At 37.4% G+C, this 23,381-nt stretch overlaps 1 protein-coding gene across 1 annotated transcript; it reads right to left on the bottom strand.

Moving 5' to 3' along the window:
* Positions 1-2,677: 2,677 nt before the first annotated feature.
* On the bottom strand, positions 2,678-3,619 carry LOC308428557 (olfactory receptor 1L4; the record flags this gene model as incomplete). Its single annotated transcript, XM_080927066.1, has 1 exon — positions 2,678-3,619. The coding sequence occupies one exon, from the start codon at positions 3,617-3,619 to the stop codon at positions 2,678-2,680; it is 942 nt and encodes a 313-aa protein (XP_080783192.1).
* Positions 3,620-23,381: the final 19,762 nt, after the last annotated feature.

The following is a 23,381-nucleotide window of genomic DNA, read 5'->3' as shown; positions in this document are numbered from 1 at the left end:
AGAGTGAGGTGGGGATAAACAAATAAATTATTGTTCTTAAGGCCAAAGTTTTACAAGATAATGGAAGATATGATTAAGAATTTATTTATTTAATGCATGCCAGGACTTACATTCTAAAATTGTCTCATACTGAACTGATCATTTAAAATGTATCACATTAATAGATTGCTTGGTAATTGTACAAATCTTGAGGATGGCATTATCTATCTGGAAATTCTACAAATCTTATAGATGCCATTATGTAACTAAGATCTAGGTGGGATATAAGTGAATTTCAGGTGAACCCGTACAGATAGGAAAGCTATTGCAACTTTAATTTCATTTCTTGCTTGCTGGTTATTTCCTGATTACTGAAAAATGACAAAGAGGATCAATGGTATGAACGTTGTTGTTACAACCTAGCCTTTTTGTATATATCTCTTGTTGTATCTTGAAGGCCTAGTGTCTTAAGTGATTTTATTAAAAAGCTTCTGATCCAGAAGAACTGGCACTTGTGAGATTTTAATGAATTTGAGAAAGATGGAGATAGATAAATGGATTGATTGATTGACAAATAAATAAAAAGATGGATAGACAGATGTTGGATAGCTGGATGGATAGATGAATGGGTGAAGCATATATGACTGGAGAGATGGATAAATGAATGGATGAATATGTAGACAGATAATTAAGTGGAGATAAATCAATAGATAGCTAGATAGATGAAAAACGGATAGATGATAGACAGGCAGATAGAAGATAGGTAAAATGAGAATTTGTGCAGTTTTACAGTTCTATAATTGTCATTAATACTGTCACTAAACACTTCTGGATGCCATAGAAGAACAAAGTTAGATCTTATTGGATCCCTTTATTTGGATGGAGTCTTGGAATGACCTGGCTAGTAAGTTCTGGTCAAAATGGTCTGATTATTTGGCAGTATGACTTCTTCAAGAGATATTGTCATCTTATACTAGAATTATGATTAATGGTCACCAAGGTGCTATGTAATATTTTAGTTTCTTAAAAAACTCAGTTATGTTATATGAATATGTTTTGTTTTAATCCTGGATTAGGGTAAGATTCTTTCTCACAGCAGGTGATTATGATTTGCCTTGAAGACTAGTAGAGGCATGATTTTGCCAGTTGCAGGTGGTTTCTGCAAGTGTATGATATTTGAAATTCTGAGAACTTTTGAGAGGATATAAATATGAGAGCCACAGAGGGGTTATGGGTGCTCTGAGAAGCCATGGGTCCTCCAAGACAGCTGCTGCTTCCCCTGATGCCACTAGTTTATGTTGTTGCATTTGCTGGATTTCTGGTTTGCTAATGCAGGACTGCAGGATTATAAGATTGCAGGGTTGCAGGGTTGCAGGATTGCAGGGTCGCAGGATTGCTCGATATTCTAACTTGTCCCTAGGAACCTGATGCCCCTAATTAGCAGGAAGTCTATGCCCTATTTTCTCTCTATTTTCCTTACTCTCCTAACTAGTATTGGGGGGGGGGGTTGGAAGAGATTAGGGTGGCATAGGGCTGAAAGGGTGATAGATATAAGAACACAGTAAAACGTCTAAGAAAATATAATGACAGTGCTGGCAATACACTCTTGGATTTCTTGGCTGTTCATAGTGATTATCAGTTTTATACTTTTCTATCGTGGACATACAGTGTAAATTTGAAGTAAAGTGCAGAATTAAGATTTTGTGGTTTTTTTTTGCTTGTTTCATTCCAAAGCACAATTTTCCCAAATAACACATATTGTATTTTACAGACTATGAAAGGGATCCTGTTGGCAATTCTAGACTTGAGGAGAAAGAAAAAATTAAGAATGTAGGTGAGAGAATTAGACATGGAGAGGCTACAATGTCTTGATACTTGGATGTTAATAAGTAAAATAAATACTTTTAAAAAAGTTTCTCTACTTTTGTAGCTGTGATTTATTTATACAACTAGAAGCTGATATAAAAAGCCTCCCAAAGCTTTATCCCAATATTTATTGATCTTATATTTAGGTGAGTTGTACTTTACTGAAAATATTTTAATCATTACATCATCCTTTGAAGCAACCCCTGTCAAACATCAAGTCTCATTCCTTAACTACTTCCTGTAAGAGGTTCTTTTTGACTCTACACCAAATCTGAACATATTCCTCATCTGAAAACAGTAACCTGTAACTCCTTGAGTATGTGTATTGTGAAAAGTATTGAAGTGTTATTCATACACAATACTTATTGTACCACTGGGACATTAGACTATTGATAAATATTGGGCTCACAGTAGTATGTGATGTGGTATCAACATGTATTTTGCCCAACTATTGTTAGAAACCAATATTTTAAGACATTGACACCAATGCCAACTATGAGAAAAATATATAGAAAAGAAGAAAAAAAGATTGATGTCTTAAATTGTATCTCAACTATGACAATACCCTGTTTTTATATGTCTTTTAAAACTATATTTATGAGTTGTGTGTGTGTGTGTGTGTGTTTATGTCTGTGTATGAGTGTGTGTGTGTGTATGTATGTCTGTGTATGAGTATGCTTATATGAGTGATGGTACCTGCAGAAGCCAGAGGAGGGTGCTGTTACATGCTGCTCTGAGACATCTTACACAGGTACTGGGAACTAAACATGTGCTCTGCAACAGCATGCTTTTAATTACGGAGACATCTCTCTAGTCTGTCATTTTGATCTTTCTATGAGTGAACTCTGTCTACTAACTTCCTCAAACCTCTCTTCATATCTTTGTTCCTCAGGCTATAGATGAAAGGATTCATCATTGGTGTCACTACTGTATACATTACAGTGGCTATCCGGTCCTTCACCACTGAGTACATGGACAGAGGCCTAAAGTAGACATAGATGATACTCCCATAGAACAGGGTCACTACAGTGAGGTGGGAGCCACAGGTAGAGAAGGCTTTCCACTTTCCAGCAGCAGAGGGGATCCTTAGCACAGTGACAATGATTCTCAGGTAGGAGAAGAGGATGCATAGGAAGGGAGTCACAATGACAGCCAGGGTCTCAGTCATGACCACAATCTGGCTGGAGGATGTGTCAGAGCAGGACAGCTTCAGCACAGGCTGAGTGTCACAGAAAAAGTGCTTAATAACATGGGAGGCACAGAATGAGAGGCGAGACATGAGGAGGACACGGAACAGGGCATGTAGGTGGGAGATGGTGCAAGAACCCAGCAGCATGAGGAGGCAGCGTTGTGGTCTCATCACCACATCATAATGTAAAGGGTTGCAGATGGCCACCAGCCGGTCAATGGCCATGGACGCCAGCAGGTAGCTATCAGTGTTCCCTAAGGCCATGAAGAAGTACATCTGAACTAGGCATCCCACATAGGAGATAGTCTTTGTCTCTGAGAGCAAGTTCACTAGCATTTTGGGCACAATGACTGTTGTGAAGCAGATATCCATGAATGACAAGTTGCTGAGGAAAAAGTACATGGGGGTATGGAGCCTGGAGTCAGAATAGATGGCCAGGATGATGAGCACATTCCCCACCACAGTAACCAGGTACATGATAATGAAGATGGCAAAAAGGGGTTTCTGCATCCAGGGATTGGAAGAGAGACCCAGCAAGATGAAGTCTGAGGTGCTGCTGCTGCTGCTGCTGCTCTGGTTATTCATGTCTCTGTCTCAGGATGGTATTTGAAGAAGTTGTAGGAAAGATGAGAAAGGAATTTTGATCTGTATAACTTCTTCCCTAATTTCAAGCCTGTTAAAAAACTCCTCATTACTATTTGTTATGATTTTGAAGCATAGTTTCTAAGAATTGACAGAAACATATTAGATGAATATCTAACAACCCCCCTCAAATAACACCTCTGTTATTTACTAAATTACAAACTGAAGGTCTCTCACTCCTGGTCAGTAGTGTTTGTGTAACCTAATTTACCTGAGTTATTTTCATTTCTGTACATTTGTCTCAAGTGGTTTCTTGACCAAGTCCTTTGCCTCCTCATTTTTTTTTCAGAGTCAGAAGTTGTGCTTCCCTTGAAGTAGTTTATTTTCTTACAAAATATATTTATCAGTGAGGTCCTCCCATTCATGTTCTTTTTGCCATAGTTTTGGAGATGGTGGCCATTGCAAGGAAAGTAGGTGAATGAGCATCAGAACTCATTAGCTCCCCATGAAATCTACAGAATTCAGATGAGATTTTCTGGTATCTGCAGAAGAAAAATTTACTAGCCTTTAGACTTTTGCATGTTATATATTTGTACATTGTTTGTATATTATAATCTGAAATCTTTAGTTATGAAAAATTTCCTCCTATGGATGTCACTCAAGAAGAGTAGTATAAGGTAGTACCTAGGTGATTAGAGTATGTTTTAAAATATATTACCTTTCCTGACTATAAGATTACTTTGAAGCTTGATATGGCCCATAAAATGGAGAGAGGACTTAACAGAACTCATGTGTTACAAACCTGGAGGAAAGGGACTACTTGGAGTGGAAAAGTTTAATCAGAAATTGGGGAGAGGAGAGGGTGGGGTAAAGGTTAAACAAAATAAGGATTTATAAAATCGTAATAGAAACCTCTTATTCTGTAATTCTATTAAAATCATAATTTAAAAAAGTTTGAATAAAAACACTGTGAATGTGTGGATAATGCTCCTCTCAGAAGCTAAGCATTATCAAATGAAAATTCCTGCAGCAGGTCTGAGATTTCTTCATGCAAGCTCTGGGTCAAGGAGGCTCCAGAGACCTTTCAAGGATGACAGGCAATTGCCAAGGATCTTAATTCTCACCAGAACTAGATTATGAGCCCACTTTTTCAAAGATACTATTTACTTGAGTTGTAAGACACTGATAAATAAGCCTCATCTGAAATCGAAGGCTTCTCCATCCTGAGTAGCTTTCATCTTGCATACTGCTTTTAGAAGAGAGTCGTTAACAGTCCTACTCCACTTGGAATCCATGACTCCCAATAATAACCTGCCTAGTATGGCTACCAGTGAAATGATGGCATTGCTATTATAGGGTCAATCAGCTGCTCTCTGATTGGTTTTAAAGCTCACTATATAGGAGAGAACGTATGTCTTATACTGTAAACTTATTAAGAGTCTGTGGCTATGAAGGCCATAGGAACTTATTACTGTTGTTTTTCTAAATAATAAAAGGTCAAAGGTCAAATTGCTTTCTTAATGACTAGATCTAATATATACATATATATATATATATATATGTATATATATATATATATGAGAAGCTTTGCTTTGTGGTGGGCAAGACTCACAGCTAGTCAAAGTACAGAGAATAAATGAATGTGAGGTGATCTGTCTTAAACAGGCCATCTATTTTACTTTTAGCAAGGTCAGGGAACATTATAAAAGATAGGGAAGAAAAAATGTAAGAGTCAAAGGTTGGAGAAAAGTGCAGTGAAACAGTGTCTTAAAGTTGTAACATAGACACTGTACCCTTGATGATGCTGTAGTTACCTGAAGAAAGAATAGACTTATTGACATATAATTATGCATTGGGCCATAACTAATAGGGGACTATCTGAAGCTAATGGGTACTGGGCAGGAGTCCTTTTCTACAATGGTGTAGACAAAACGTTTCTCATGTTTTGGTAAATAACATTCTATTCATGGTCATACAAACAACTAACAATTCATCTCAGTGGGACAAAAACAAAAGAACATCAAAGTATGAGATTATTGGGATTATTGGGAACAGGAAACATTTCAGTGGGATGGGGGAAGGAGAGAGAAATAGGAAGTGAAAAATGCTCAAAACTCAGCACATATGCATGAAATTCTACTATGCTCCTAGCAGACTTATTTGTCCTAACTAGAAGCTGGAAACAACCCATATGTCCCAAAAAAGAAGAATGGATACAGAAAATGTGGTTCATCTGCACAATGGAATAATACTCAGCTATCAAGAATAAACACATCATGAGTTTTGCAGGCAAATATATGGAACTAGAAAATATCATCCTGAGTGAGGTAACCCAGATTCAAAAGGTCATGCATGGTATGTACTCACTAATAAGTGGATATTAGCCCCCAAAGAGCAGAATTTCCAGGATATAATCCACACTACACAAGAAGGCTAACAATCCAAAGGGCCCAAGTAAGGATGCCTCAATTTCACTTGACCTCTTGGGAGGGAGAAGAAAGCTATCACAGGATGCGGGGAAGGAGGAAAAGACCTGGGTGGAAAAGGCAACAGGGAGTGGAAAAGGGGAGCATCATTAAGTATTGGAGGGGGTAACAAGACTGAAGCCTTGAGGACCAGCAGAAAGAATGGAGACAGGCAACCTCAGGAGGTAAAAGGTGGTGGGGTGGCTCTAGAATATACCAGAGACCTTGGAGGTGAGAGACTGTCAGGAACCAAAGGGAGGGACCCTAGATGAAATGCCCAACTGTGGGAAGAGAGAACTTTGTAGAGTCCTGAATAAATGACAGAAACAAAAATGGAGAAGACTCTGAGGAGAAGGAGGTCCAGTGACAGGGCCAAATTGAGATCTAGCTCAAAGGGAGCCCCCAAGGCCTGACACTATTACTGATGCTATGATGTGCTTATAGACAGAAGCTTATCATAACTACCTTCCAAAAGGCCCAACAATCACTTAAAGGAGTCAGATGCAGGTATTTACACCCAACCAATGGACAGATGCTAATGACCCTGTGGCTGAATTAGGGAAAAGCTGGAAGAAGCTGAGTAGGAGGGCAACCCCCTAGGAAGAACAGTAGCCTCAACTAATCTGGAGCCCCAAGATCTCTTAGACACCAGATCACCAACCAGGCCCCTAACACATATATAGCAGAGGACTGCTGGGTCTCATCTCTACCAGAGAAGATACACTTAACCTGTGAGAGACTTGGGGCCCCAGGGAGTGCAGAAGTCTGGTGGGTTGGGGTGGAGTGGGGGACATCCTCTTGGAAATGTAGGGGAGGAGGTGTGAGATGTGGAACAGTTGGAGGGTGGACAGGGATAAAGTCTAGACTGTAAAAAATGATTAAAGAATAATAAAATTGAAGAATTAAAAAGGCTGCTTTGAAGTTCTCATTCTAAACATTCATTTAGTACAAAGTTTACTGTGTAAATGTACAATCCACAGTAATATTTAGGAAACAAGACACAGGGATAACACCTCATGACACTGTGAAGCCATCTGGCTCAGATAACAGACTAACACAGCAGCACAAGATAAATCTAAAGAAACTCAGAATCATAAATATTTTAAAAAGTTAAAGAGGCCATCCTTTGCCGGCAATGTGATTGCACACCTACAAAATACAGGACAACAACTTGTAACCATCAAAACTTCACCGAGTCACTCAAATTTAGATAAGTCTAAAGACATTAACAGGCTTTTTTGAATTACAAAATATATTCTAAGAAAACATCAAAATGACATAGAAAGGCAGAGAATTAGTTGAGAACAAGTCTGAGGGAATAAAAGAAATGAGTTGAAAAGTGTAACAGAGCACAATGGATGATCTGAAAAGAGTAGACATACCATAAATCTAAAAAGAAAAGATTCTGAGAACATGAATCTTTTCAAATCATGAAAATTCAATGCATCTCTTAATGAGACCCCCAGAGAATTTTTAATAAAATCTGAGATAGTTGTATTAAGATTTACTTAGAGAAGCAAATGCCCGAGAACAGACAAAATAATTCTGAAAAAAAGTGTAATAACAACAGAAAAATTTTCTTAATCACAAATTAAAGCATGTAATTAATCAAATAAAACAGTGAGGGCATGCACACCCAGAGAAAAGAAACAAATGAACCTCTGCACTGAACTTCATATATCCCTATTTGTATGTAGAAAGAGATTTTGGTCTAGTCTTAACAGATAATATGGATTACTTTCATAACAACAGAAAACAGATAAAGTATTAATTACATCTGTGCTATTCTTGACAATTAGTTGAATATTTGGAAAAATGAGTTTATCTAACTTATACACACACAGAAAAATCAGAAAACTAAAGTAATAGTAAACATTCTAAATCATAAAGTAAATTTTAGCCCCAAAGAAAGATGGATCTTTTGAAGTTCTACAATGGGATATTAATCAAAGCAAGAAATGCACTCTGGAAGAATGATAGGACATTATATTCTGAACATTGAACACTGTGCTGGAAGGAATCACAAGAAAGCTGATCATAGAAAACTCCCGCAACACATTTACTGGTGAACTAGCTCACCCCTACTGCTCACTAGAAAACACAAGTTAGATTTACTGGTGAACTAGCTCACCCCTACTGCTCACTAGAAAACACAAGTTAGATTTACTGGTGAACTAGCTCACCCCTACTGCTCACTAGAAAACACAAGTTAGACTGAATTCCATATGAACACTGGAAATGATTGGATGCATCAGAATTTCTCTTTTCATACCCCATACCAGGAATGAAAGACTAGAATACTCCCACATTTTGCTTCTATTGAAAGTAGATCATTTTTTCACATATCACACCCTGATTATGGTTTCTCATCTCCACTTTCTCTCCCATTTATATCAACCCCTTTCCAAGCTTGCATTATTTAGCTGATAATTTTACTTAAGATATTTATCTTGCTGTAATAATCACATTTGTGTAGAGCAAAGATTTGCATATATAGTTTTATTGGCACGTTTCCCACCATATCAAACAAAACAAAGCAACAAGCCAAAGAAAAAAGGTTGGAATCACTAGAATATTCACCAAAATATGATTATTATATAAATTATTAAATAATTTATTAAATAAATTAGTAAATAACTCATAGTGTATTCTTTTTGTTTTTTTAACTTATAATTTCTTTTTTTAAACTTTATTTAAAAAAACAAAGATAAAAGAAAAAAATTTAAAAAAAATTTTGCATAAATGTATACAAATACATTTTTGTCAGTGCTTGGCTTTTTTTTCTTTTTTTAAGGTTTGATACTCTGCATTAAGGTCTTACTAGTTACAATGAGCAAAAAGTACATGTAAAACAGGATGTAACCCGGAATTAGTCAACGTTTTCTTGGTGTGTAAGGATTGAGCATAATGTTTTTTTTTTTTGTTTTGTTTTGTTTTGTTTTTTTCTTGAACTTCACACAGTCTGTGAATTGTTTCTGGGGCAGTCCGAGCCTCTGGGCTTAGCATCCAACTATCAGTGACTGCATATTATGTCTGTTCTTATCATGCCAAGGATATAAAGTGACTAATGCCTACTAACATATTAGTACACAGTACACCACAAATAATTAACTAAAAGCTTTTCATTAAAAAAATCATTTCATGTTCCCCAAACCCTGAGAGAAAGACACTGTTATGTTGTTTTTCATAGGCAAAAGTGAGAGTTTGGCCAGGTTGAGTAATTTAGCAGACCCTGCGTCTGGAAGTTATAGAGCTGGGTTTTGAATGCAGGCAGAGCTAAGCACGGTGTTTAGCTTCCCTGGCTGACCTGAGTTATTTTGCTATTGTACTATCTGTAATGGTGTGTTCACTGAAAAACAACAAGCTGTGGAACAACCAACACAACCATTGCAGTTCTGTAATGCTACATGCATACATGTTCATGTCACGTCTTCTGAAGTGAGATTAGAAGGCTGGAACAATGTCTAGGTTTAACCCTATTGTTTTTAATTTCTTTGTGCACATTTTCTCTCATTATTGATTGATACCCACACTATAAATACATTTGGGGTCATATTACTCATAATTTTTGTCTCTCCTAGACTGTTAGAGAAGATTGTGTCTTTCTCTATGTGTGAGTTTGTTCTTGTACTTTTGAGAATTGTCATGGCATCGTGTAGGTTCTGAAATGTGTGATGGCAAATTAGAACATTGGAAAGTTCTCAACTTGAGGGGACCACCACTCATTCTCCTGTTTATTAGAAGTACTAATTTTACTTTGTGGATTTCTCCTTTCATTTCTGGAATAGTTTTATGTGTCCAACACAAGCTATGTAGTTGCTTTTGAGCCTTAAACAGGAAGTCTCTCTTCTTGCAGTATTTCTTAAAGGAAGTATCTTAGCTGTCTTACTCATTATCTGGATATGGTCAGTATATTTCTATCTTGCTTACCTTTTCAGATTAGAGACTCAAAGACAATCTAGTGAGGCATTGACAAACCCCTCTAATACGTGGCTATTATTTCCATTCACAAAGAAAACTAGTGAAATGATACATTGTTGATGGATTTTTTTCTCCATCAGTTAGAAGCTGGAGAAAGTGAGGAAATGAAATAATTTCCCATCCTTCTCTCTCTCTCCCTCTCTCTCATCTCTCTCTCTCTATGTAAAACAGACATGAAACAGACAATTTCTGTTCATCTCCAGAGGAATTTTCTAGTTTTGGGACATTTCCATTTTCAAGTTTTTCTTACTTTTAGGTAGACAGCACTCTAGGTTTCATGTTTTAAGCCATTCTCCTCACTTTCCCCAAACACACACAAGCTTAGAGAATTAGGCCTGTATCGATATATATGTAGATGTTCTTTTACCTCTGAGTTCCTCAGGTGTGCAGACTGAGCACTCCTTCTGCTTTATTATTTGTCCTGGATTTGCCCTTGGCTTGGGTCATTAAGTCTCAGCTATCTGTTTAATTTATACACTTAAAACAGTGATGAAGTAGAGCAACCTCGGAGAGATACATTTCTCTGGATCTTCATTTTAGTACTGAAATCTTTCTCTTCTGTGTGTTTGAAGAAATCTATAGCTCATGTCTTTTGGCTCCATAGTTGATGGAATTTTTTTGTACAAATTTATATTCCATTTATTTTTATTTGTGAGCTTTCCAGGGCATACTTAAGCCATCAGACTCCTTTTCCAACACAATGCACCTGTCTTTAAGCAACTCTTATTCCTTCTGCTCCACTTCTTGTTTCTGGTTTATTCTCCTCATCACTAGTTTCCTAATTGCCTGGCTCTTTCACTCTCAGTCGCCCAAAGAATTTCAGTTGAGAGATGTCAGTTGTATTGATGTGTATGTAGTTTAGCTGTAATCAGGCAGAATTAAAAAATTCTACTGATAACACATAAAGAAGATGCATTGCCTCCTACACCATAGGGCAATGTGGCTTCTCAGAGACTGTTATTTGACCGGTAGCCACAGATCTTTAATTTGTCTGCCATTCACCACTGCCACTTTTGTTTCACATGATGGCAATCATCTGATTCCCACAATTACAAAGAAAATAGGCTTAGAATCTTTGAAGGCTACCGAGTCCCTTGGAAGGAAGAGCTCAAATTTGTCTTTCTGTATTTGCCAGAAAATGATCTAAAAATTCTACCCACAGAGAGGGATTTAGTTTTTACAACACTCCATGTTCCAGGGGACGGACAGAAATGAGATTCAGAAAGCCGACGTGACTGAACATGTGCTGCAGAGCTCAGTCCAAAATGGGCAGTTATGAGCTCTGCATTGCCGTCACTGCCCTGGTCTCATCACCCAGTTTCACAGAGAACACTCTAGTTGTAGCTTAGCTGATGGGCCCTGTAAGGCTATCTCTTTGGTGACGTCTTTCAATAGAGTTGGTGCTTCAAGGGTCGGATATTTGATCAAAGTACACTATCATCTGATTTACAGGGAAAGGCCATGTTTCTTGGCTTTTCAGACGGAATAGAGAAAATGGGACAGAAAAGGGAGAAAGACAAGATGTTTCCACTTTTAGCATTGCCAAAGACTCCGAAGACAGCATACCTGTGCAAGTGATAGGGAAATCCAGGGTCATGACCAGATTTGGAGGTCCACCAGGTAGTTAAGATTAGGCTCAGAATATCTGAAGAAAGAGCATTCTAAACTTCTTATTTAGCTTCAGGGATGTGGTGACTCTGCCTGCCATGGGAGTTGGTAGGGAAAGGGAAACCCAGGGGCTGGGTCTATTCCAGAGCCCTGAGAGGTTTGGCCTTGAAGCTCTCCCAGGAGGGCAGGACCTTTCTCATACTCTGTCTTAGAAGTGGGGTTTCTAGTTTTCAAAAGTGTCACATGTAATACCTGAGAAGAGAATTAGATTCAAATAGCAGCAGAGTGCAGTGTAGTCATGCATGTGTATGTGCTCTCTGTACCTGTGTGTTTCTACTTGTGCAAGTCCATGTTTAGGCTATGTGTGTGCCTACCTGAGGGAGGAAAAGGCAATGGTTCTGCCATCCTGAAATTTGCATTTGCAGGTACCATAATCTGGAGAAGGACTGGAAATTTCATCCCTGCGGTGAACTTAATAAAATTCTTCTATTGGCTCCATATCTGAAATTACATAGTTTCTGCAAATGTTACCTTTTCTAAGATATTTTATTACTTTAATTTATTAAACTAGCTAGATAGCTCATGTTTGAATCCCAGTTTCTCCAATTACTACATGAATGAATCTGCTTAAGTTATTTAACCTCATGAATGTATATATCTTAATTTGTAAATGTTATAAAATAAAAACGACATAGGTATGTTTTCTCTTTTATTTTTCATTTTAAAATGATAACTTAAAAAAGTACATTAATGGCAAATCCATAGATTTATCATATATCTCCTGCTCCTACTCATGGAGAGCCTGCTTCTGTGGCAGCATTGCTAACATCATCCTATGTATTCCAACAGATGAACTTATGCTGATACAGTACCATCACCTATTTCTAGAGTTTGTTCACATTAAGGTTCAGCTTCAGTTTAGATTTGGTAGTTTGGGGTTAGTGTACAATGCCATGTGTGCTGTACTGTCATGTACAGAATAGTTCCACTGCATTAAGCAGTCCTACATCCTTCACCAATTCACACCTCTTGGTTGCCTGGTTCCTTGGAACAACTTCTCTTTTTAAGTCTCTTCACAGGTTTGTATTCACCAAGTGTGTTATATTTGGGACAACATGGGAGGTTTTTCTTTTTAGATCGTCTGATTCATGTAGTAATAGGCATTTAAGCTTCTTTCACATCTTTTCATGGATTGATGTGTCTTTACTTTTAGTGTTAGTTCTTTTACAGTTTTCATATTCTGTGCACATTTTGGGTAACAGTCCTTATTCATGTATGTCAATCACACAATTATAGTTGCTTTTATTGTTTTATAAGCATTATTTTAATAAGGTATTTTTATATAAAGCACACAATCTGACATGTCTGGTTCTTTTTCCCACCTATGCTTTTTATCAGAATCTCCTTCTTCCTCTTTATTATTTTCATCCAGTTCATACTAAAATCTATTTGCTTTTATTTTTTTGCTCAGTGTGGGACTTTGTATCTAAAGGTTTTATTTTTTTAAATTTTATTGGATATTCTCTGTATTTACCTTTCAAATGTTATACGCTCTCCTCCACTTCCCTCCCTCTTCCCTTTCAACTTACTTCCATGAAGGTGCTCACTCTCCTAATCACTTTCTCCACCTTAGTACCTTGGTTGGTTGAAGATGTTGTTCTTCTCATGAAATTGCAAACCTTTCAGCTCCTTCAATTCTTTCTTTAGTTCTTTCACTGGGGTCCCCGTGTTCAGTCTGATGGTTAGCTGCAAGCATCATCATCTGTATCTATGACTTTGGGTATATGCCCAGGAGTGGTATAGCTGGGTCCTCAGGTAGTACTATGTCCAATTTTCTGAGGAACCACCAGACTGATTTCCAGAATGGTTGTACCAGCTTGCAGCCCCATAAGGAGTGGAGGAGTGTTCCTTTTTCCCCACATTCTCACCACAATCTGTTGTCACCTGAGTTTTTGATCTTAGACATTCTGATTGGTGTGAGGTGGAGTCTTAGGGTTGTTTTGATTTTCATTTCCCTGATGACTAGGGATGTTGAACATTGCTTTAGATACTTCTCACCCTTTCTATATTCTTCAGTTGAGAATCTTTGTTTAGCTCTGTACCCCATTTTATTAGGATTATTTGATTCTCTAGAGTCTACCTTCTTGAGTTTTTTTGTATATATTGGATATTAGCCCATCAGATGTAGGATTGTTAAAGAACTTTTTCCAATCTATTGGTTGATGTTTTTGTCCTTTTGGCAGTGTCCTTGGCCTTCCAGAAGCTTTGCAATTTCATGAAGTCCCATTGAAAATTTTCTTTTTATGTTTTTATTTACTATTTGGGAACTTATCATTAATTTTGAGTACCCACACTTACCAGTTTTCCCAGGGACACACCTCCATCTATGGGAACTCCCCCAAAAAGAAGGATGATGATGATGATGATGATGATAATAACAGCCACCAGGAACAGCTGAGAACCAGGTAAACAGGTCTGGTGAGACTGCTCTGTGAGTAGCCGGGGTGCAGAGAGGTCTGGGCCGAGCACCTGGAAAGCGCATCCCCCGATTGGTTCAGGGAAGCAGGAACTATGCCGTAAGGACACGGTTTCCAACCAGAGGGCCTGTGTGTGCAGAACAGGTGCTCAGGGCATCTGCCACAAGGAAGAGTGAAGATCCAGGGAAACAGGCCAGGTACATGGGAGAGATGGGAAACAATCACTGACAACAAGACCACGTATAAACACAGACAACAAGATGGCAAGAGGAAAGCGAAAGAACATACCCCAGGGAAACCAAGATAACCTGGCAACACCGGAACAAAGCTCTCCCATCACAGCAAATGGCAGAATGCCAAACACTCCAGAAAAAGGAGACTCAGACCCGAAATCATACCTCAAGATGATGATAGAGATTCTTAAACAAGAACGGGAAGAAAAGCATAAAGAATTAGAAACTTTTAAAGAAGAAACAACAAAAACACTCAATGAACTCAAAGAATTAGAGGAAAACAGAACCAAAGAGATCAAGGAATGGAAGAAGGAATTTAAAACAGAAATGGACACAATGAAGAAAACACTAAAAGAGACAACTCTAGAGGTAGAAAACCTAAAAGAGAAATCAGGAGTTACAGACGCAAGCATTTCAAACAGACTACAAGAGATGGAAGAGAAAATCTTGGGGGCCAAAGACAACATTGAAAACATAGAAAAACAGTCAGAGAAGATGCAAAAACCAAAAATGTCCTAATCCAAAATGCCCAGGAGATCCAGAACACAATGAGAAGAACAAACCTAAGGAGAATAGAAATATAAGAGGGTGAAGAATATCAACTAAGAGGCACAGTAAATATCTTCAACAAAATATTGGAAGAAAACTTCCCTACCCTTAAGAATAAGATGACCACGAGCATAAAAGAAGCCTACAGAACTTTAAATAGTTTGGACCAGAAAAGAAATTCCTCCAGACACATAATAGTCAAAACACCAAGTGCCCAAAGCAAAGAAAGAATACTAAAAGCAGTAAGGGAAAAAGTCATGTAACATATAAAGGCAGACCAATCAGAATCATACCCGACTTCTCAACAGAGACTATGAAAGCTAGAAGATCCTGGAAAGACATCATGCAGATCCTACGAGAACACAGTGACAGCCCAAGTTGCTATACCCAGCAAGACTCTCAATCACCATAGATGGAGAGACTAAGATATTCCAAGACAAAACTAGATTTACACAGGATCTGACCACTAACATAGCACTGCAACGAGTTATAGGTGGAAAACCCAATACAACGAGGAAAACTCCATCATAGTAAAAACAAGAAACTCCTAAGCAAGAAAACCAAAAGAAGAAAGACACACAGTCACAATGCTACCTCCAAAAGCAAAAATAGCGAGAAAAAGCAACCACTATTCCTTGATATCTGTTAACATAAATGGACTCAATTCCCCAATTAAAAGATATAGGCTATCAGACTGGATACATAAACAAAACCCAGCATTTTGTTGCATACAGGAAACTCATCTCCAAGACAAAGACAGACACTATCTCAGAGTAAAAGGTTGGGAATAAACCTTCCAAGCAAATGACCCCAAGATGCAAACTGGAGTGGCCATTCTAATATTGAATAAAGTAGATTTTCAACCAAAACTTATCAAAAAAGATGAGGAAGAACACATTTTACTAATTACAGGGAAAGATTGCCAGAAGGAACTCACAATCCTTAACATGTATGCTCCAAATACAAGAGCACCCATATTCATAAAAGAAACTCTACTAAAGCTCAAAAAATACATTGTAACCCAAACAATAATAGTGGGAGACCTCAATACCCCACTATCACCAGTGGACAGATCATGGAAACAGAAATTGAACAAGGACACAGTAAAACTAGCAGAGACTATGAAACAACTGGAACTAATAGTTATCTATAAAACAGATTATCCTAAAATAAAAGAATACACTTTCTTCTCAGCACCTCACAGCACCTTCTCAAAAATTAACCACATTATAGGTCACAAAATGAGCTGCAATAGATATAACAATATTGAAATACTGTTATGCATCCTTTCAGATCACCATGATCTAAGACTGGTCTTTAATAACAACAAAGACAACAAAAAGCCCATATACTCATGGAAACTATACTATGTTCTATTAAACGATAGGAGGGTCAAAGAAGAAATAAAGAGAAATTAAGGATTTTCTAGAATTAAATGAAAATGAAAACTCAACATACCCAAACCTATGGGATGCAATGAAAGTAGTACTAAGAGGAAAATTCATAGCTCTGAGTGCTTCCAAAAAGAAACTGGAGAGAGCATACACTAGCAACTTGACAGCACAGTTGAATGCTCTAGAACAAAAGGAAGAAGATACACCCAAGAGGAGTAGATGGCTAGAAATAATCAAACTAAGGGGAGAAATAGACCAACTAGAAACAAAAAGAACCATTGAAAAAATCAAAAGAACCAAGAGTTGGTTCTTTGAGAAAATCAACAGGATTGATAAACCCTTAGCCAGACTAACTAGAGGGCAAAGAGAGAGTATACAAATTAACCAAATCAGAAATGAGAGTGGAGACATAATAACTGAAACTGAGGAAATTCAAGAAATCATCAGATCCTACTACAAAAGCCTATACTCCAAAAAGTTGTAAAATCTGGAGTAAATGGATGAATTCCTAGACAGATACAAGATCCTAAAGTTAAACCAGGACCAGGTAAACCATCTAAATAATCCCATAACACTTAATGAAATAGAAGCAGTCATCTAAAGCCTCCCAACCAAAAAAAGCCTAGGTCCAGAAGGGTTCAGTGCAGAATTTTATCAGATATTTATTGAGGACCTAATACCAATACTCTCCAAACTATTCCACAAAGTAGAATTCGATGGAACTCTACCTAACTCATTTTTTGAGGCTACAATAACCCTCATTCCTAAAACACACAAAGACTCTACAAAAAAGGGAAGGAAACCTCAGACCAATCTCACTTATGAACATTAATGCAAACATACTCAACAATAGCCTTGAGAACCGAATCCAAGTACACATCAGAGCAATTTCCACCATGATCAATTAGGCTTTATTCCTGGGATTCAGGGATGGATTCATATACAGAAATCCATCAATGTAATTCACCATATAAACAAATTCAAAGAAAAAAAACCACATGGTTATCTCACTAGATTCTGAAAAAGGATTTGACAACATTCAACACCCCTTTATGTTAATAGTATTGGAAAGAACAGGAATCCAAGGCCCATACCTAAACATAATAAAAGCAATATACAGCAAACCAACAACCAACATTAAACTTAACGGTGGGAAACTTGAAGCAATCCCACTAAAGTCAGGGACTGGACAAGGCTCCCCCTACCTATTCAACATAGTACTGGAAGTCCTGGCTGGAGCAATAAGACAGCAAAAAAAAAAAAAAAAAAAAAAAAAAAAAAAAAAAAAAAAAAAAAAAAATCAAAGGAATACAAATTGTAAAGGAAGTAGTAAAAAATCACTATTTACAAATGACGTGGTAGTGTACTTAAGTGACCCCACAAATTCTACCAGAGAACTCCTACAGCTGATAAACAAGGTCAGCCAAGTGGCTGGATATAAAATTAATTCAAACAAATCAGTAGCCTTCCTATATTCAAAGGACAAACATGTGGAGAAAAAATTAGGGAAAAGATATTCTTCACAATAGTCACAAAAACTAGGAAATACCTTGGTGTGACTCTAACTAAAGACCTGTGTGACAAGAACTTCAAACCTCTAAAGAAGGAAATCGAGGAAGATCTCAGAAAATGGAAAGATCTCCCATGCCCATGGATTGGAAGGATCAACATTTTAAAAATGGCCATCTTATCAAAAGTAATCTACAGATTCAATGCAATCCCCATCATAATTCTAACCTAGTTCTTCATTGAGTTGGAAAGAGCAATGTGCAATTTCATCTGAAATAACAAAAGATCTAGAATAGCCAAATCCATCCTTAACAACAAGAAAACATCAGCGGCAATCACTATCCCTGACCTCAAGCTATATTACAAGGCAATTGTGCTAAAAACAGCATGGTACTGGTACAGATAGGCACGTGGATAAATGGAATAGAATAGAAGATCCAGAAATGAGTCCTCACCTGATTTTTGACTAGGGAGCTGTAAACATTCAATAGAAAAGGACAGACTTTTCAACAAATGGTGTTGGTCCAACTGGCCATCAGCATGCAGAAGAATGAAAATAGACCCTTTGTTATCTCATTGTACAAGTTCAAGTATAAGTGGATCAAAGATCTCCACATTAAACCTGGTACACTGAAATTTTTAGAAGTGAAAGTAGAGAAAACCTTAGAACACATAGGCAGAAGAGAAAATTTCCTGAGCAGAACACCAATGGCTCTTGCTCTCAGGTCGAATATTGACAAAATGGACTTAATGAGATTGCAAAGTTTCTGTAAGGCTAAGGACCTTGTCAAGAAAACAAAGGGGCAACCAACAGATTGGGAACAGGTCTTTACCAACCCCACATCTGATGGAGGCCTAATATCTAAGTTATACAAAGAACTCATGTAGTTAGACATCAGAGATTCAAACAACCTTATTAAAAATGTGGTACTGAGCTAAACAAAAATTTCTCAATTGAGGAATATCAAATGGCTGAGAAGCATCTAAGGAAGTGCTCAACATCATTAGTCATCAGGGAAATGCAAATCAAAACAACCCCGATATTCCGATATTCCACTTCATACCAACCAGAGTGGTTAAGGTAAATTATTCAGATGACAGCAGATGCTGGTGACAATGCGGAGAAAGAGGAAAGACACATTCACCACAATATTCATAGCAGCTCTATTTATAATAGCCAGAAGCTGGAAAGAACCCAGATGTCTTTCAGTAGATGAATGGATACAAAAATTCTGGTACATTTACACAATTACTACTCAGCCACCAGAAACAATGACTTAACCAAATTCTTAAGAAAATGGCTGCATCTAGAGAATATCATCCTGAGTGAGATAACCCAGCCACAAAAGAACAGACATAATATGCAGTCACTGATAGTGGGATGCTAACCCCAGAGGTTCGCACTGCCCCTTAAACAACTCACAGACAGTGTGAAGTCCAAGAAAATAAAACAAAACAAAACAAAACAAAACAAAAAAAAAAAGCCATGCTCAATCCTTACACACCAAGAACACATTGACAAATTCCGGGTTACACCCTGTATTACATATACTTTTTGCTCACTGCAAAAAAAAAAAAAAAAAAAAAAAAAAAAAAATTGTATTGATTAATATTTTCTACAACATTCTTTTCTTTCTGTTAAACTCTCTAAAATCTTTTTCTGAAGTCTTGGACAGCCAGGGGTCTATTTCCTGCAAAATTTTCACTGCCTTATTTACCATGTGGAAAGAATTTGGATAAATTCTGTGTACTAGAAAAAAAAAACAAAAACAAAACTCAGGTGACAGCAGATGTTGGTGAGGATGTGGTGAAGGAGGAACACTCCTTCACTGTTGGTGAAATTGCAAGCTAGTACAACCACTCTGGAAATCAGAAAATTGGACATAGTACTACCTAAAGACTCATCCATTCCACTCCTGAGCATACACCCCAGAGATGCTCCAACATATATCAAGGACAAATACTCCACCATGTTCATAGCAGTCTTATTTTTAATATCCAGAAGCTGGAAAGAATCTAGATGTCTTTCATCATAAGAATAAATATAAAAATTGTGGCACAGTTACACAATGTAGTACTATTCAGCTATTAGAAACAACGACTTTATGATATTCCTTGGTAAATGGATGGCACTAGAAGCTCTCATCCTTAATGACGTGACCCAGTCACAAAAGAACACAATAGTAGGCACTCATTGATAAGCAGATACTAGTCTCCCCAAAGCTCTAAATACACGAGAAACAATTCACAGATCTTATGAAGCTCAAAAGAAGGAAGGCCAGAATGTGAATACCTCAGTCCTTCTTAGAAGGGAGAACACAACACTCACATGAGGAAATACAAGCTCAAATAGAGGACCAGAGATTGAAGAAAAGATCATTCAGGGACTGCCTCATCAGGGGATCCATTCCATATACAGCCACCAAACCCAAGCACTATTGCTGATGCCAAGAAGTACTTACTTGCAGGAACCAGATATGGATGCCTCATCAGAGCCTCTGCCAATGCTATACACATACAGTTGAGGATGCTTGCAGCTAGCCATCTGACTGAACATGGGGACCCTAATGAAAGGGCTAGAGAAAGTACTGAAGGAGCTAAAAGGGTTTGTAGCCCCATGGGAAAAACAACATTATCAACCAACTACTTTCTCCACAACTTCCATGGACTAAAACACCAACCATTGAGCACACATGGAGAGACCCATGACTCCAGTTTCTCATGTATCAAAGGATAGTATTGTATGGTATCAATGGGAGAAGAGGCCTTTGGTCCAGTGAAGGCGTGTTTTCCCATTGTAGGGTAGTGCCAAGGCAGTGAGGTGGAGTGGGTGATTTGGAGAGGGAGCACCTTCATGGAAGCAAGTGGTCAGGCAGGGAAGATGGGTGTGGGAAAAAGGAAATAACATTTGAAATGTAAATATAGAGAATATTCAATAAAATAAAAGGAAATGTAAATACATGAAACATCTAATAAAAGATTAAAAATATGAAAGTGAAGGAGAAGACCATTATATAGCATTGACTTACAATTTCAAATTGTACAAACTTTGTGTGAGGTAAAACATCTCCATATAGTCTATAAAATGCATCACATATACCTAACTCCAGAATCAAATAAGCTTACATTCTTTTAGTAAACCTAGTTACAGATTTTAAGTTTGTTAAGTAAGTCTGCATTCCAAATATGCTAAGAAACAGATTAAGAATGAATATATATTATCCTTTATCCAGTCAGTGCTTGTTTTTAGTGTTAAGCAACTTCTCATTCTTCTTTTGTCCCTAGGGTAGCAGCACAGGAAGTTACCACCCATCGAACAACTCACCAACCCTTGGAAGACTTCAGTTTTCAGTTTTGACGCTTTTCTAGGTATCTCTTCACTGTGAAATGTAAAAAAACCTTAAGCATTCATATGAAAACTCAGTTTGTATTATTAATTCTTTTTATGACCTCCTAATGTGCCTTACTTTAGAAGTTTTTATTTTTATTTTTATTTTTACTTTTTTAACAACTTTATTTTAAAAAACAAAGATAAATATACATATTTTAAGCATTTTTTGCATAAAATTATACAATACATTTTTGTCAGTACATGGTTTTTTTTTTTTTTTTAAAGTTTGATAGTGTGATTACAATCTTACTAGTTACAATGAGCATAAAGTACATGTAAAACAAGATGTAACCTAGAAATACTCAAAGTTTTCTTGGTGTGTAAAGATTTTTTTTTAAATGAGCAAACAGTACATGTAATACAGGGTGTAACGCAGAATTTGTCAATGTGTTCTTGGTGGATAAGGATTGAGCATGACTTTTTTTTTGTTTTGTTTTGTTTTCTTTTTTTCATGGACTTCACACAGCCTGTGAGTTGTTTCTGGGGCAGTGCAAGCCTCTGGGGTTAGCATCTCACTATCAATGACTAGATATTATGTCTGTTCTTTTGTGACTGGGTTATCTCACTCAGGATGATATTCTCTAGATGCAGCCATTATCTTAAGAATTTGGTTAAGTCATTGTTTCTGGTGGCTGATAGTATTCCATTGTGTAAATGTACCACAATTTTTGTATCCATTCATCTTCTGAAGAACATCTGGGTTCTTTCCAGCTTCTGGCTATTATAAATAGAGCTGCTATGAACACTGTGGTGCATGTATCTTTGTTGTGTATTAAAGTGTCTCTGGGGTATATGCCCAGAAGTAGAATAGCTGGGTCTTCAGGTAGTACTATGTCCAATTTTCTGAGGTATCACCAGACTGATTTCCAGAGTGGTTGTATCAGTTTACAACCCCACCAACAATAAAGAAGTGTTCCTCTTTCTTTGCAACCTAGCCAGCATCTGCTGTCATCTGAGTTTTGGATCTTGGCCAAACTGACTGGTGTGAGGTGGAATCTAAGGGTTGTTTTGATTTGCATTTTCTTGATGGTTAAGGATGTCCAGCACTTCCTCAGATGTTTCTCAGCCATTCGATATTCCTCAATTGAGAACGTTTTGTTTAGCTCTGTACCCCATTTTTTAATAGGGTTGTTTGATTCTCTGATGTCTAGCTTTTTGAGTTCTTTGTATACCTTGGATATTAGGCCTCTATCTGATGGGGAGTTGGTAAAGATCTTTTCCCATTCTGTTGGCTGCCGTTTTGTTTTCTTGACAATGTCCTTAGCCTTACAGAAACTTTGCAGTCTCATTAAGTCCCATTTGTTTATCTTTGACCTTAGAGCTTGAGCCATTGGTGTTTTGTTCAGAAAATTTTCTCCTGTGCCTATGTGTTCTAAGGTTTTCCCTATTTTTCTCCTCTAATAGTTTCAGTGTATATGGTTTAATGTGGAGATCTTTGGTCAACTTACACTTGAGCTTTGTACAAGGAGATAAGAAAGGGTCTATTTTCATTCTTCTGCGTGCTGAGTGCCAGTTAGACCAGCACCATTTGTTCAATAGGCTGTCCTTTTTCCATTGAATGTTTCCTTCTTCTTTGTCAAAAATCAGGTGACCATATACGTGAGGGCTCATTTCTGGATCTTCTATTCTATTCCATTGATCCACGTGCCTATTTCTGTACCAGTACCATGCAGTTTTCAGCACAATTGCCTTGTAATAAAGCTTGAGGTCAGGGATACTGATTCTCGCAGAGGTTTTCTTGTTGTTGAGGATGGATTTCCCTATTCTAGGTATTTTGTTATTCCAGATGAAATTGACATTGCTCTTTCCAACTCAATGAAGAACTGGGTTGGAATTTTGATGGGGATTGCATTGAATCTGTAGATTGCTTTTGGTAGGATGGCTATTATCAAAATGTTGATCTTTCCAATCCATGAGCATGGGAGATTTTTCCATTTTCTGAGATCTTCCTCGATTTCCTTCTTTAGAGGTTTGAAGTTCTTGTCATACAGGTTTTTTACTTGCTTACTTAGAGTCACACCAAGGTATCTCCTAGTTTTTGTGACTATTGTGAAGGGTATCTTTTCCGTAATTTCTTTCTTCAAGTTTGTCCTTTGAATATAGGAAGGCTACTGATTTGTTTGAGTTGATTTTGTATCCAGTCACTTTGCTGAACTTG

The sequence above is a fragment of the Micromys minutus genome, assembly GCF_963924665.1.
Source record: "Micromys minutus genome assembly, chromosome: 13".
NCBI classification, from domain to species: domain Eukaryota; kingdom Metazoa; phylum Chordata; class Mammalia; order Rodentia; family Muridae; genus Micromys; species Micromys minutus.
This window is presented reverse-complemented; position numbering and strand designations above follow the sequence as displayed.